At 52.5% G+C, this 15,119-nt stretch overlaps 6 protein-coding genes across 6 annotated transcripts; 2 read left to right on the top strand and 4 right to left on the bottom strand.

Moving 5' to 3' along the window:
• Positions 1-944: 944 nt before the first annotated feature.
• PHYSODRAFT_383548 (hypothetical protein) lies at positions 945-2,261 on the top strand (the record flags this gene model as incomplete). The annotated part of the gene is made up of 2 exons (XM_009537471.1): positions 945-1,141; positions 2,099-2,261. Coding segments are annotated over 2 exons (360 nt in total), but the record flags the coding sequence as incomplete, so codon positions are not given.
• Positions 2,262-7,358: 5,097 nt separating this feature from the next.
• PHYSODRAFT_422729 (hypothetical protein) lies at positions 7,359-7,541 on the bottom strand (the record flags this gene model as incomplete). The annotated part of the gene is made up of 1 exon (XM_009537472.1): positions 7,359-7,541. A coding segment is annotated over one exon (183 nt), but the record flags the coding sequence as incomplete, so codon positions are not given.
• Positions 7,542-7,550: 9 nt separating this feature from the next.
• Positions 7,551-7,949, bottom strand: PHYSODRAFT_415077 (hypothetical protein; the record flags this gene model as incomplete). Its single annotated transcript, XM_009537473.1, has 1 exon — positions 7,551-7,949. A coding segment is annotated over one exon (399 nt), but the record flags the coding sequence as incomplete, so codon positions are not given.
• Positions 7,950-11,021: 3,072 nt separating this feature from the next.
• Positions 11,022-11,393, bottom strand: PHYSODRAFT_288708 (hypothetical protein; the record flags this gene model as incomplete). The annotated part of the gene is made up of 1 exon (XM_009537474.1): positions 11,022-11,393. One exon carries the CDS (start codon positions 11,391-11,393, stop codon positions 11,022-11,024), a length of 372 nt encoding a protein of 123 aa, XP_009535769.1.
• A 678-nt stretch (positions 11,394-12,071) lies between these two features.
• On the top strand, positions 12,072-13,111 carry PHYSODRAFT_352753 (hypothetical protein; the record flags this gene model as incomplete). Its single annotated transcript, XM_009537475.1, has 1 exon — positions 12,072-13,111. One exon carries the CDS (start codon positions 12,072-12,074, stop codon positions 12,966-12,968), a length of 897 nt encoding a protein of 298 aa, XP_009535770.1. The 3' UTR covers positions 12,969-13,111.
• Positions 13,097-15,046, bottom strand: PHYSODRAFT_564877 (hypothetical protein; the record flags this gene model as incomplete). Its single annotated transcript, XM_009537476.1, has 1 exon — positions 13,097-15,046. The coding sequence occupies one exon, from the start codon at positions 15,044-15,046 to the stop codon at positions 13,097-13,099; it is 1,950 nt and encodes a 649-aa protein (XP_009535771.1).
• Between the last annotated feature and the right edge of the window lie 73 nt (positions 15,047-15,119).

A 15,119-nucleotide genomic window follows, 5' to 3' on the forward strand; every position in this document is an offset into this window, starting at 1 on the left:
TTGCCACCGATACCATGTAGTTGTTTCCTGGACCTTGCTTATATCGCAAGATCTACAAACATCTACGTCACAAAGCGATATAGTTGATGAATCACATAGTATGTATTCGAATGCCACTCTGTAGGTGTTTCTGGTTTTGTGAGTAGAACAATCAGGCTCGCGTAACGAAACCACTTTCGAGCTCTCCCGGAATCTATCTTGATTTCTCAACAGCGTTTTCCGTGTTAATAATTTAGAATTCATCGGCTTGGAAGCACCTGCTAACTATTAGCACTTGGTGCCGCCAACGCAACATGGTCACTATGTGTTACTCTCCATATATCAAAATGGAGGTTTCCATTGAGTTATATAAAGCCCACATGTGTAGTTTGGATCATCCCTTGACTTAGTTCGTGCTCGGCACTTGTCGCTTCGCGCTTGTCCTGTTCAGGCGTCAATAAGTCTTGGGCCTCGCTGCTGTCATCCTGTACAAGCAACCCCCTACTAGCTACAATGGACGGAAAGGCAACTTGGCTGAATAGGCGTTCGTGTTAACCGGATAAGTTCACGACCACTGCTCAAGTATAAGCGTATCGCCACAAATGCGGGCTTAGGGAATGTAAGCACTGCAGTTCGACCCTCATACAGCCCCCTGGCCTGCTGTAGGTCGGTTACGCACTACTTCATACTAACCCCGAAGTACTTCATACTAACCTCAAAGTGCTGGATTCAGAATAACTCGCGCGAGTTAATCTGAAATACTGGATTCAGAATAACTCGCGCGAGTTAATCTGAAATGCTGGATTCAGAATAGCTCGCGCGAGTTAATTTGATATATACTCTTGATCTGATTAAATCTGATACCTAAAATGATTGGCCATATACGGCTGACTATCATTCGAAAATTCCCCCTCCCTTCCCCTCTTTTCCGAATGAAGAGGCGGGTGTGTGTGAACTGCACTGAGAAGGAGAAGCTTGCGCTTCTTAGGCGCTGGAAAGTAGATAACCCAGATTGGGCTCTAGAAGAGGCCGCTGTCGAGCTTGGGGTCAAGGAATCGACTTTGAGAGGCTGGGTGAAGCGCTACTGGGATGTTTGTGACAAAGAGGTTGGCTCAGACCGCAAGCGCAACGAAGGCGGAGGACGAAAACACAAGATGAAGCCGTACGAAGGGAGAGTAATCGAATACCTTGATGAGCTTATGGAGGACAACTGGACGTTTGACGATGTGATGTTTTATTGCCGGAGCCTGGAAGAGTTCAACTCGGATTTTGATATTCCAGAGTCTCAAGTAACATGGGTAAAACGGTTTATCCAACGCTACACAGCACGTGTACCCCCTGACGATGGCGGTGTACCCTCTACTGACGGCGGTGCAACCTGTGGTGGTGGCGGTGTAACCCGTGGCGATGACAGTGAGCACGAGCAAGATAATGGTGTAACCCCCGGTGACGGCGCTGTACCCTTCGATGGCTGTGGAGATGAACACAGCGATGAAGACAGCTACGATAGCGCTGGATCAGATGAAAGCGATAGCAGTAGCGAGAGTATGGATTGTAACGAGTCCGAAGAGAGCGAGTATGAGGTACCTACAGCTGCTAAGAAGACTTCTTTGCCTCGGAGGCAGTCTGCTACCAGGTCGCGGAAGCAGAAGCCAATATTGGAGTGGACGCGTGGTGATGATACGAGCTGGATCTATCGCGAGGACCTGGACAGCCTAATGCCGCATCAGACTTTGACAGAGTCCGCCGTTGATTATTTTGTGTATGGTTTCATGCCTCGGAAGAATGGCTTAATTTTTTGCCGCGGAACTTCTTTTTTCCGAACGATGCAAGCCGTGAAAAGAACGAAGGAGAAAGCTGCAAGGGACGAGCGCCTCGTTGGTCACATAGGGAAATTTGACTGGGTATCGTACCGGTTTGTTATTCTTCCGGTCAACGGTAATAGTCACTGGAGCTTTCTTGTGGTTGAGAATCCCCTGCAGGGGGGCGTCATTCGGCTGTATCACGTTAATTCTGCTACAGAAGCGCACGATACGGCAAACGTGTTTTCCTTGATGCAGTGGTGGTTGGCGAAAGAGCGGGTCCCAGAAACAGCTTCGGTGGGGTCGGTTAAATGGAGTTTTAACGCCTGTCCTACCAAGCCTCAGCAGCAAAACTCTGTTGATTGTGGAATTTATCTGCTCTACTTCATCGAAAAGATATCCACAGCGATTATGAAAGATCGCCCGCATACGCTACGTGGATCAATGGATAAGTTTTGCTCCGACAAATTCAATGTCGAAAACTACCGTGCGCTTCTACACCAGCGTATTATCCGCGCGACCAACGCAGCAAATAAGAAGAGTAAAATCCTATAAATATAAGTACCGTGGCATCCTAATTACATTTCTTGCGCAGGTGTTACATGTACCTGCGCGCGCATGCTATCAATAATATTGTTGTCTCGCTCAGAGCGAGTCGCTCTAGCTTTTGACCAGTCCATTTCCCAGAGCGAGTCGCTCTGCATGTAGCTACCGACCTGTCCATTTCCCAATCGTCGATCGTGCTATGGTTGCTCGTGCCCGTTTGGTGTGGTTGCTGTTGTACAAATCTGAGGTTGTTATCGTCCTTTACTCCGCTGCAGGAGCTAGTCCTACAGGACTCCTGTCAAACTTACCTTACTCACGTTCAACCTCCCGCGGGTTAAGGTAAGGTTGGTCTCACCTCACTAACCTCGCTAACCTCCCACATACAAAACTCCATATAAACATTTATATGAGCTTACACGAACACACAAACGCCTGGACACCAACACCCGCGAACACCAGGACGTCGACGTGCACGTGAACGCCGACGCGCTCGTAGCTGCCGACTCGCTGTAGAAAGCCGATGTGCTCGAGGACGTCGCGATGCTCAAGGACGTCGACCTGCTGACGGACGCGGAAGCGCTCGTGGACGCTGACGGGCTCGAGGAGACCGACGCGCTCGTGGACGCCAACGCGTTCGTGGACGTCGAGATGCTCAAGGACGTCGACGTCGAGATGCTCAAGGACGCCCACGCGCTCGTGATGAATTTGATGAACGAAATAAAGCCTTTGGCCTTAACCAAGAGAAGCGGGCGAAAATGGGCTGCTATCCAACGCGCAAGAAGCACGTACACCTCCATCTGCTGCTCGGGGCTAACTTCACGAAGCTGTCAGGCTATTCTCATCCACATCGTCCTCTTTGCCGTAATTTGCTAGCGCTGCTGCGTGGTACTTGCTCATGTGCCTCTCAACACCGCTGTTTCCCTTGCCGAATCGAACCGATCGTTTGCACCTTGTGCAATATGCATACACAGTGTGCTCGTTCTTCAGGTTTTTATCATCGATATTCCAGAACCGGTAGTGAGCCACAAGCACAATAAACTGCCAGTGTTCAGGCTTTCGAATTTTACTCATGCCAAACTGTTTGTGAGGCGGTACTGCCATTACCGTTTCGTAGACTGGGGTCTGCCATAGTGGTGGAGGAGCTGTTAGCGTCGTAGCAGTCGAATTACCGCTAGCACCGACATCCACCGCTCGTTGCGCAGGCGTCATGGCGACCAAAGTACATCTATCACCGCCGTCCGAAGCTTGTTGCGCAGGTGTTGCGTCAACCCTGGGTACCGAGCGCTGCTGGACCTCTTGAACTTGCGACTCACTGGCGGCATCCGAATCGGAAGAGAACACGGTGTCTAACCTTCGGCTTCTCTTTGTTTGGCGCGTGTCGGTAGAAACAGCTCAGCGAAAATCACATCCTGTAGCGTTCCAACTCTCACGGGCGATAGTGTGTGGACTGCGATTTTGAGGGACAGACGCCATCGGCGTGTGCGAGGCGCTATTCAGCACTTCGTCAGGGAGGCGGTGCTCGTTCATCGCGCAAATTCGGCTGTAGAGATCGCTCCTGGTGACCAGCTCTGGATTAGACGTCCGAGCGAGGTCTGCGAGCCAGCTTAAAGTGCATGTACGCCGCGTACTCCGTACAGTACGCGGCACCTTTAAAGATGGGTTATTTATGCAAAGCATGATGGTTACGCAGGTTAGGCCGAGAGTCGGGGAAGTTGGGAGGTCTGAAGGTGGGTTGAGGTTACGGAGGTATTGTGCTTTTCAGTCGTTTTGGCAAATCGGACGTGTCAAACAGCTACCTACTAAGATAGGGCTAGGTTATCGGAGCAGATTAGCAGGTCCCTCGTAGGGAATTAGGACCAAGAATTGCTAGTCCGATGGAAGCACTTGCGCAGGTCTTCCAAACAGCCGAAAGCCCGAATGTCGCCCATTTTCACGGCATTTGGGGTTTGAGGTCTTACGAAGGACTCCTGCCAAGTCTTGTGGCAAGACTTTTGTTCCGCTTTGGGACGGTTCGCTCCACGCAGTGAGGCCACGACCACGAGGAAGACTGAGGAGGCGAACACCCGCACGACTTGACACGCACTTGGTAGATATTAGACTGAGCTCCTACCCCTACTGCTACACATGCACGTTGGGCAGCGTCTCCAGAGCTCCCAACCACTCGTTGCACTTCAACTCCTGTCCCCTGCTGTCCTTCTCCCAGGACCTTGTCTCTCCTTCCTTCGGCTTCTTCCAGGGCAGTGTCCGCACTGTCGCTCCTGTGACGCCCCCTCCAGTGCGCCAACGCACCACCGTGTGTGCTAACGGCTGCAACCGGAGCCGATTCATAACAACTTTCATACGAGCTGACTCTAATACGGTGTATGTCAAACGCAGAATAAACCTATGAAAACACGATGCAGTCGATACGTTAAACACTCCAGTCTTCGTCATTCGCCTTCGCGGGTTCCGGCATTGCTTGCTTCCCCAAACAAAGATTGCTTGACTTGGACTCCAACCGGGAGCCCCCTCATCGGACTCGTCCGAGATTTGCATCTCAGATTTAGGGACCACCAACCTCAGATTAACTGACCTCCAAAGTCCTACGTAGGACTCGGCAAAATGACCGAAAGGCACAATAAAGGTAAGGTTTGGGAAGCTGAGGTTGACAGGACTAGCAGGAGCCCGGGACCTGCAGTGTTTTGCTGCAAATGGCGGCTTTCGTAAGGGTTTGCCTATCCCGAATAGTTTTCCCGGGCACAGCCCAAGATTCTGCATCTGTCGCAAAGTCAATTTCTCGCACCGAGGTCATGCGGTTTTTGTTCATCTTCCAGGTGTCGTCCCATTATCATGGTCACTGTACATGTACCAAGGTCACTGTATACATGTACGGTGAGGCTCCGAAGGCGGAAGGTCTGAGACTGTTGCCCGTCTCCGGAGTTTGAAGCTCGGCTCAAGGGCCGCAGTTGACCTGGAAAATGCCTCACGACCAGTGGCTTGAAACGTCACCTTGCGGGCATCTCTGGTCGAACTCGAACGGCGCAGGTTTGGGACCGAACAAAGCCTTCATGAGCGAGAACAACCGGTCCTCGCTACGCCCCGCTTGCGGCTAGCTAAATCAAACTGTGAGATCAACTTTGAGTCAAAGTCAAAGTCTTTGACACTACGCTTACGTTGAACTGAAGCGCGTGTCACCCTGGGCTCGCGGGAATTGATCTTGACCGCGTTCTTTCAGAGCCTCGCATGCCTCAGCATTCATGTGGACGGTGTGCATTTTGCGCTAGAAGACTTAACTAGTTGGCTATGTACTGCGCAATTCAGTTATTTATACAATTTATAGCGTGTATACCAATAGCAAGCAAAAAGTCGAAATTAGAAGAGAGGAGCGCTATATCTGCACGCCGTCGATATATTTTCTAACTGCGCAACTGTGAGATAAGAAGACTGCAGCATTCCATGATAAGATGCCGCTCCGAATATAATCAGCTTCTAGAATCTTTCCTTTTAACAGTGCAGCTTCGAATTACGAGCTCAACAGCGAAACAAGGCTAAAAGAAGAAAGCTGAGAGCTTATTTTGATGGTTCAGCCCGCTGAGGTACTTAAGTACAAATATAGATAAGGCCTTGTATGATTCTTTGAATGCTCTCATTTCAAAAATGGCGCGCAGATGCCATCTCTGCAGGAAGGTGATCTCCAGCATCAGCAGCTTTCGCCGACACCTCGAGCACCGCGTCTGCCAGAAGCCTCGCCGTGCATCGTTGACGAAGGAGCAAATCAACGCCCAAGCGCGGGTGCGATATCACCAGCGAAAACACGGAGCATCTACGTCTATCCAGGTACAGGCTGCTGCCACTGTTGTTGCTGATGGCGTGTCAACCACCGTCCCTATCGAAATGGCTACAGTGGAATCTATGATCAGCGATACTGCCCTCGCTGCATCGCCTCCGGCGACCCCGCCGGCAGCAACCCTCGAGTGTGCTATATGCTGCGAAGATGTAGAGGACCCAATTTCGGGGACATCGTGTCAGCATTGTTTTTGTACAACTTGTCTGCTTGAAGTGTACCAGCGTCATGGGAGTCGCGCTGTTTGTCCCATGTGTCGGGCTCTCCTCAACCTGTTCAGCGCTGACATCGAGGATTCTGTCAACGAGGCACCTGTTCCAACTCGTCCGGTAGCATCTTAGCCTCTGCCAGCATCTTATCCGGTGCCTGATGTCGTTGACACCACCGCATCCTCGCCAGCATCCCCGGAAAGTGCGCACGACTCAGACAGTGACTTGAATAAATATCTCTACAAAATTATAATTTATAAAAATTAAAAGGTTTATAAGATAATCTTATGTTTTCGTCAACCCAAAAATCTTATTCGAGTAGCACCGTGACTGGCTGTGTATACTTTATCTAAGTTAGCTTTAGGTGCATCCAAATGACTAATTTCGGTGATGGAACGTGCTTACTGAAGTTAAGTCGAATACCTGGTGTCAATCTTATGCCTTTTCAATGACCGATTGTTCATACATACTTCTAATGACTTTTTGAATACAAATGTCAAGTCAGTTCGATGATCCATGATGCATACATTGTTTAAGTGTCTAAAACCCTTAAGAGTGAGTAGATCTAATTAGAACACATATTAACGATTGCAAGCAATATGCATGTATGTATTGAATGCAGAAAACTAGTAGTGAAGTTTCACTACTGTGGGCTCATGAGCTTAAAACTCCTGCGAGAGTTCTTGGGAGCCCACGACAGTCGAGGTCTGAGAGCCCAGAATCGCGCTAAGACCAGAGCATGGGCTTGATCCGGGCGAGGAGCTTGTCGTCGCACTGAAAGAGTCGCGGGCTCCAGTTGTGCTGGCATGGGATCGTGTGCGCGCGCATGCTTGAGTGGGAGCTTGAGCTTGAGTTGGAAGCCGTGGACTCGACGGACAAACGGGCACTGGCTCGCTTGGCTTCCGCAACGACGCGATCGCGTTCGCGCTTTTTGCGCTGAGCCTCAGACTTTGAGACGTAACGCGTCAAAATTTGCGAGTACCGATCCTGGTCATCGGCCCGTAGAGGATGCAGCTTGGCGTGAATGTTGGTAAGTGCCACGCAGATGTTCACGATCCTGTCGAACTTTGCCTCGCTCCACGTGAACGTAGTGCTCACCACGCGCCAGAGTGTCGCCATGCGGCCAAAGTAGTTCTCCACCAAAACACGATCCGATGAAACGCGCCGGTTACGACTCTCCTCGTCATACGTCAGAGGTCCGCCACGAGGACGACGCTTCGGTATGATGGCGCGCACAGACGTTTCGAGCCCTTGATAACCCTTGTCGGCCAGAACACCCCACATGTTGCCAAACGACGTCGAGCCTTCTCCGTAGTCGTTTCGCCCAGCCTCAGCAGTCGTCTTGTGCAGCAGCCGCTTATGCACTTCCAGATTCTTCATACAGATGGTTATGTCAGACACAGATCCAGAGTAGTGCCTCGACACATGCACCGCTAAGCCTGGTGGTACCACCGCACACTCGATCTTGAAGCCGTACAACTTGTGTTTTCCTGAGAAGTAGTGTTTCTGCTCAGTGAAGCGGCCGGATGGTCGATACGCGGGTTGGAACTTGACGTCCAGTGCGTAGAGCGCGTAGGGATAGTTGGTGAACTGCTGGTTGCAGCGCTCTTGGCTTGACATCGTGACGTTCGTAACGTTGCGCTCCATCAGCACTTCTTCCACCAAAGACCATACCTACATGCACAGGCAGTGAGTCAAATATCATGCGCTCATTCTTGTCTGCACTATGACGTGTTCTTACCTTGTTGACCATCTTCTCGAACGTTGGCGGCAGCATCCGGAAGTCTGTCGCGTGTTTGAGCCAGCTGTCGTGATGCTTGAGGACTGTCAGGGACATGAAAAACGCGTCCTTAGCGCTGAACTTGTGCCGTCTGCCACGGCCAAGATTCCAGGCTGGTAAAAGCTTCTCCTCCACCTGCTCCCATAGCAGCGAGAACTCGTCTTCGGTGAAGTTCGTCATGGACTTGAGAGCGTTGGGGCCCAGGTCGTGGACGAAAGACAGCATGACAGGAGCGTCGTCTTCGACAATCGGTTCTTGTTCTTGGTGGTCCAGATACTCGCTGAATTCATGGTGGGAGAGCGCAAGGGAGTTGGTATGCTCTTAACAGCCGCGCTAAGGTGTCGGCGACCGACTGCTGTTGGCTTGTCATGCCGTTCTGAAAATGGCGGCGTCTTTCCGTACGGTCAGTGACTTCGGCGCCAGATGAACGGATGGTGCTCAGAATACTAGTCGGATTGGATGGATAAGAGCTGCCGGGAAGCCTTGATTGCACAGATCGTCATGGCACCTCTTACCACCACCTACTCCACTTACGCAGTTACAGCTGTAAGCATTGTTCCGAGAGTTCTTATTCTAAATCTTACTTTCTCCGTAATGTGTGTCAGATTCGGTACACGCTGTAAATTTGCAAGACATAACGACTTTCGCAGTTTTTATACCTAAAAGTAGTTGTATCGCACATTGATTAGTTCGATCATGAATACAATGCATTACCATCTCTTGTTCAGTTTCAGACCATTTTCGAATTCCAAGCTGTTTTTGGTTGTGGCACAGTCAGTAATATGTTACGAGGAAAAATCAATTTTAGGGGACAAAATCCAATTTAAGAGTATTTTTTTTCAGTGTATCCATATATTGTAAATCGGCGGGTTTATTGGCGGCAAAGTCACATACTTCGCTGTAGATACGCAATTGTCTGGCACGTCTACTGAGGGAGAAGAAGAAAAACAAATCGTTGCAGCCGCAGTTAGATCTCAAAGTTCAACGATAAGCCTAGCTGGTCACACAGAACGCCTGAAATTGTATTTGTACATGTACATCGGTACATATCACGATACTGTACGTACAGTACAGTACTTGGAGGTCTTACTGTTGGAAGGATTCGGTCTAAAAAAGTTGGCGGTCCCAACCTGCTTGCTACGATGGCGTGGGCACTCCAAGTGTGATGGGCTCTCGTTGCATGACAGCGGGCGCCAGCTACGGGTAAGGTATTCATTCTATCAGGTATAACGAGAAATTAACCAACCTGCATCCTCGCTGATAATGCGTTCCTCACCTTTGGGTCTTCCTGGTCCTTGGCAGTTCACTTTCAGTACTCTATTATGAGTTGTTATTCCAAAAAAATACCAAGCGTGTGCCCTCCACTCTCTACCAACAAGGAAACGCACGGTAAAATGTCGTGCGAGCCTGTTCTGTTTACATGCAGGTGTTTAATAAGCAAGGTGGCCCCGGTTCCATCGTTTCAGCGTAACTCACTACAGGCGTCCCCGGGCTAATCCCGGCTGTATATTTTAATGTACCTCGCACAGGAAGTACAAGCAGTTCTCAAGATTTGCGCGCTACTTCTGCAAACATATTGACTTAGATGCGTGTACAGCGAGACCTACTGCGACAAGTGGCACGTTGCATCAATACCTCCACCGTATTCTTGAGCTAAGCTTGTAGTAACTCAGTACATACTCATCTATGATCAGACCACGTGAATCTTGTTGATTCGCAAACATCATAAGTACCACTGTGGCGAATAGGCCGGGGACGCCTGTAGTGGTATAGCTTTAATCTCTTAGGAAGGATACAGCTTACCGCCCTCAAACTCAAGAACGATCTTCTTACCGTCACGACCGAAGACTAAGGAGATTCCTTTTTCAAAATATTTTTTCAGTACATGTACAACAATGTTATCAAAAACTGTTAAGCAAGACACATCGAACATTCTCACCGATGGATCTCAGAGATAATACCCTGTACAGTGTGTCTCCCATCGTACCGATATTCACGTACAGTTCAGTCGTTGTAAGCGCGTGCCAATTCCCAGTGCCCACTCCTGCCGCGTGCCAGCGGCCAGTGAATTTCCAAGAAGCTTCACCCACCTGCGAACCGACATATCATGGTGGAGATGTAGATCGGAAGTTGGCGCAGCAGTGCAACTGCAGAGATCGGTTGGCTGTTATCCGACGGCACCGACACCACCGCAGCTCGCCGGTCCGGGGACAAATGAGTGGGCACATCATGCGAAGGCAGTTACTGTACGACTGTAAACTTGACAACGAATTTTTGGGAACTATTGAGGCTGGAGCAAAATTCACGATATTTTGGACGTTTGGAGGAGGACACGCCGTGTAACTATTTCCCGTCTGTATGCAACTTCCTCGGATACGCCATCGATGTCGACCACTATCCCGTCCTCGCTGCAGTACACTGTACTGCAGCGAGGACGGTACTGAGTACACAGATCACGGGTACATGTATTAATACATACCAGTACGATGTTCTCTTTCGTAATTTCCTTGGATACGACATCGAAGTTGACCACTATCCTGTCTTCGACTTCGCTGCGGAGCGGTGGTGTTGTAGGATACAAGCTAGCATTATTTTCTGCAAAATATATTTACTGTACTAGCAAAAAAAATGGAGCTGCCGAGTCACGCCGAAAGGTTTCGCCCCAACCCAATGCTTGTTCTGATGGTGTACTGTTGCACTTGGCGAAATGGCACTCGTCACTTGTATCGGATACTCGAGCTAGCCATCGGTAGAACAATCAAGTACTGTGAGATCGGACACGACCTAGGTATAATGCGCTATTGCGACAGCATCTTTCCGCTTAGACGCGTGGTCAACTTGCATAATTATTCCTCGCATGAATTACCGCGGACAGAGCCACACTAACGAACACCACCAGCACCGCGCCGTACACCCTTCTTGATCATCGGCGGGGGCCAGACTTTGGGGGTTTTCTTGACCTCCTTGACGACCTCCTTCGCCACACTTGCAACCTGCGCTTTGGACAGCGTTGCAGGCTTGGCACTGTCCCCCGCGAGCAGCTTCGCGTTAATCTTCACCTTGAGCTTGCTGATGAGGTCACTCGCGGACTCCAAGGAGATGACCCTCTCTTCATCGTTGACGTTCGTATGATGCCCCTTCTCTTCTGTGCCCTTAAGACGGCGGCGCCGGGGTAAGGGGTTGACCTGGTGGATACTTTCAGCGCTGGTGACGGCGACAGCGAAGACGACCAAGACCACGGCCACCGGGAGCATTGAGCGCGTCGCCATGTTCCTCGTCGTGGCAAGACAGAATATGAGTGTGCTGGGGCCCCAAGTGATCCATTGCGTGGATTTGCCCTTCATGTATTGGGAACTCCGCTCATTTCTTTCCTTGCAAGCTTCCGGCAGGATAAGCGAGCTATTAATAACAAGTAAGCGGTGTTAACCTTTTCGTGCCACACAGCAGCAACGCATTCGTTCACAATGTTCAACGGCAACTTTGAAACATGAAGCCATAAAAATAAATGGCTACATTCATGTTCCGCTACACCAAGTGTATCTTGAACCGCCCCGTCAAAAGATTTCGCGTGTATCATTCGCCATTCTTCCAGCAGAGCCACACGTACCCAGCCAGTCAGCAAGCCAGCTATGCAGCCCCCGCAGCGCTCCTCCTGCCTCGCCCTGCTGCTCCTGCTGGACGCCATGAGCGCCAAGGTGGTCGCGGCGCAGAACGTACCGGAGCTGGCGCCGCTGGACGACGTGCTGGCGGACCAGGCGGCCATCCCGAGCCCCTTCAGCCCCGAGGATCAGCAGGAGCTCGTCAACGTGGCTGCAACGCACCTAGAAGACGGCTACATCGTCACGGACCTGGACAACGAGCTGCAGCTGCTGGAAGGAGAGGAAGCCATCATCGCGGCGGCGCCCGTGAACCCGCCGGACAAGTTCCTGCCCATGGACACGCGCAGCGACGAGGTGCTGGACCTCGTGGGTCAGTTCATGCTGCAGTACCAGCAGGAGGTGGGGCGCACTGCGCTCAAGGCTTCGGTGTTACAAGTGCTCAAGGCCGAGAAGACGGAGCCCCGAGAGGAGGTGCAGGAGATCGAGATCGGCACGGGCGGCGGTCCCCTAGAGCTCGTGCAGACGGACATGAGCGAGGTCATGCGCGTGTACTTGCTGGTGGACTACGGCTTCCAGAGCAGCATGATGGACGCCAAGCGGCCCTACGTGTCGGTGCTCAAGCTCACGATGGACTGCGTCAATGGCACGACCGAGGACGAGGCAGACATCGAGTGCGACCTGCTGGAGCACTTGGACCTGCCGAGACACAAGGCCGAAGTGGGCAAGGCGGTGCAACGCACCATCGCAGAGGCCGCCCCGGCGTCCTTCTTGAGCACCCACTCGCTGCACGTCAAGTACGACGCAGTAGAGCAGCAGGACTTGGCTACGGGCGAGGACGGGGACATTGAGACCATGACGTATGTGCGCTACCGCGTGCAGGGAGCTGACGGCAAGTTCAGCGACGACGACTGCATGGTGGTCGTGCAGCAGGCCATAGGCATCTCCACGCTCATGTTCATGGATACGGTGTGCTTTGAGAGCGCGTCCAAGTCGGCAGTGATGGCGGCGTACGAGTACGCGTCCAACAATCTGCCAGTGGGGGCGCTGATCTTTGCTGCGGTCTGTGGAGCTGCTGTGGCGGCTGCGGTGCTCATCCGCCACCGCCGCAAGAACCAGCGGTTCGGATACTCGTACGTGCGGTCCAAGGCGCCGTCACACGTCCCGACCCAGGGCGCGGCGGCGACGGGCGTCAAGTATGTGGATGCCGACTCGCCCGCTATTGCCTGCTAAGAGGTTGAGCTGGATCCATTCAACTCGGCAGCTGGGGCTCTGCGTATTGTAAAGCTGTCAGTGACGTGGTTCACCCTGTGTGTATATAGGTTAGCTGGTTTGTATTTTGTTTCTCTCAATTGCAGCTGCTACTGTTCATTGTTCTTGACCGCCCAGTACTTTGTGTAGGACTTTTCGTGTTTGGCCAGCTTCTTGGCCAGCTTCTTGCGTTGACTCTTGGTCAGTGCCTCTCCGTCCTCGAACAGCGGGAAGCCCTCGGCGTCAAAAGTGTCGAAGCGACCTGCAAACTCCGGCAACAGTCTGAAGAAATCCAACGGAGCGATCTGCATCAGCGCCTCGAACTCGAGCTGCTTCTGCTTTAGGGCCTGCGCAGCTTTGCCCACTTCTTGGGATGCCTGCTTTGACTCTTCCGCTTCAGCTTGGGCCGCTTGGCGCTCTGCAGGCGACAGCAGCTTGAACACGGAGCGTCCTGGTGCGAGGTCCTCAATCTGGATGCCCAGAGGAGGTAGTTCCTCATTACGCAATGCGTCACACAGAGCGAGAACGCGGGCATTTCCTGGCTGCTTCGGATCACGCAGGGCCTCTTCCCTTACAGCAGCACGGAACTTCAGTAGAGACCGCAGGAGAGCCTCTTGCTCGTCCCTACTGACGTGGTCCTCGCTGCCAGTCGATTTCTGCTGTGACGTTTGACCTGGAGCCGCGAATCGACGACGCATCATAGCTGAAAACTCGGCGTGGAGTCCCTCGAGGCCGAAGAGCTCGAGAACTTCAAGCACGTAGTTCGTTAACGACAGCAGTACCTCATCGGGGGCTTCCGAATCGCCCCGTTGCGCCAGCAAGTACGTATTTCCACGAGACACCAACTCCAAAACGAGTGACAGCGCGCGAGGAGTATCCAGGTCCGCCAGCAAAGCCTCGTCGACCTGTGCTTGAGTAGCGAAGAGAGCGTCCAGCAACTCCAAGTCTGGCTGTTCACAGCGCTTCGACTTGACCTCGGATCCGCGTGCCACCTCGTGATCCCCGCCGTACGCCATGACGCTGCGGAAGAACCCCCTCAATTTGTCAGCCACTGCCTCCGCGTCACGCACTCGATCCTCCGAGTACACCAAGTTGGCGCGATACTTGAACTGCAGGCAGAAGAGTCGGAAGTGGTCGGCCGTATGTCCCTGCCCCAAGAAATCCCTGACCGAGATGAAGTTCTTGAGCGACTTGGACATCTTCCGTCCTCGAATATACAGGTGTCCGAAGTGCACGAAGTGCTTGCACCACTCCTCGTTGTGCCCATACTGATGTTGCCCGTGGTTATGCGCCTCACACTGCGCGATTTCATTGTTATGGTGCGGGAACCTCAAGTCCACGCCGCCAGTGTGCACGTCCAGCTTCTCCCCAAGTACATGATGCGTCATCGCCGAGCACTCAATATGCCACCCCGGTCGTCCCATGCCCCAGGGCGACGCCCACGCCGGCTCGTTCTCCTCTTTAGCAGCCTTCCACAACGCAAAGTCCTTGGGGTCCTTCTTCACCTTCTCCTCCTCCTCCACAACGTCGCTCTCCTCCACGGCCGCAAGCACCTCGGCATCCTGTTGACTCTGTCGTCTCGGGTCCAGCTTCCCGTACTTGTCACCCAGCTGCGTAGTGTTAAAGTACACTCCTGACCCGTCCGCAGCTTCATACGCGAAGCCCTTGTGCTGGATCTGCTCGACGTACTTGATGATCTCGGGCAGGTGCTCGCTGACTCGGGTGATGGCGGTGGGGGGACGAACGTAGAACCTGGCCATGTCCTCGAAGAACTGCTGCTCCTTCTGCCGCGCGAGCGTCTGGAAGCTCACGCGCTGCTCCTGCGCGCGGCGGATGATCTTGTCGTCCACGTCCGTGACGCCCATGACCAGCTGCACCTTGTAGCCGCCCGTGCGCTCCGCCACTCGGCGCATAATGTCCTGACTCACGTAGGCCCGAGCGTGGCCCAGATGGGCCTTGTCGTACACTGTGGGGCCGCAGGAGTACCATTTCAGCACATTCCGAGTGACCGAGGTCTCTCGCGGGAGCGGCTCGCACTCGCCCGAGAGCGCGTTAAACATCTTCAGATCTCGGGACGTGGAGGAGGAAGCGCCCGAGCAGGTGGTCAGCCATTGCGACCGAAGCAGCGAGGGC

Source organism: Phytophthora sojae (assembly GCF_000149755.1).
Source record: "Phytophthora sojae unplaced genomic scaffold PHYSOscaffold_10, whole genome shotgun sequence".
Classification (NCBI taxonomy): Eukaryota; Oomycota; class Peronosporomycetes; order Peronosporales; family Peronosporaceae; genus Phytophthora; species Phytophthora sojae.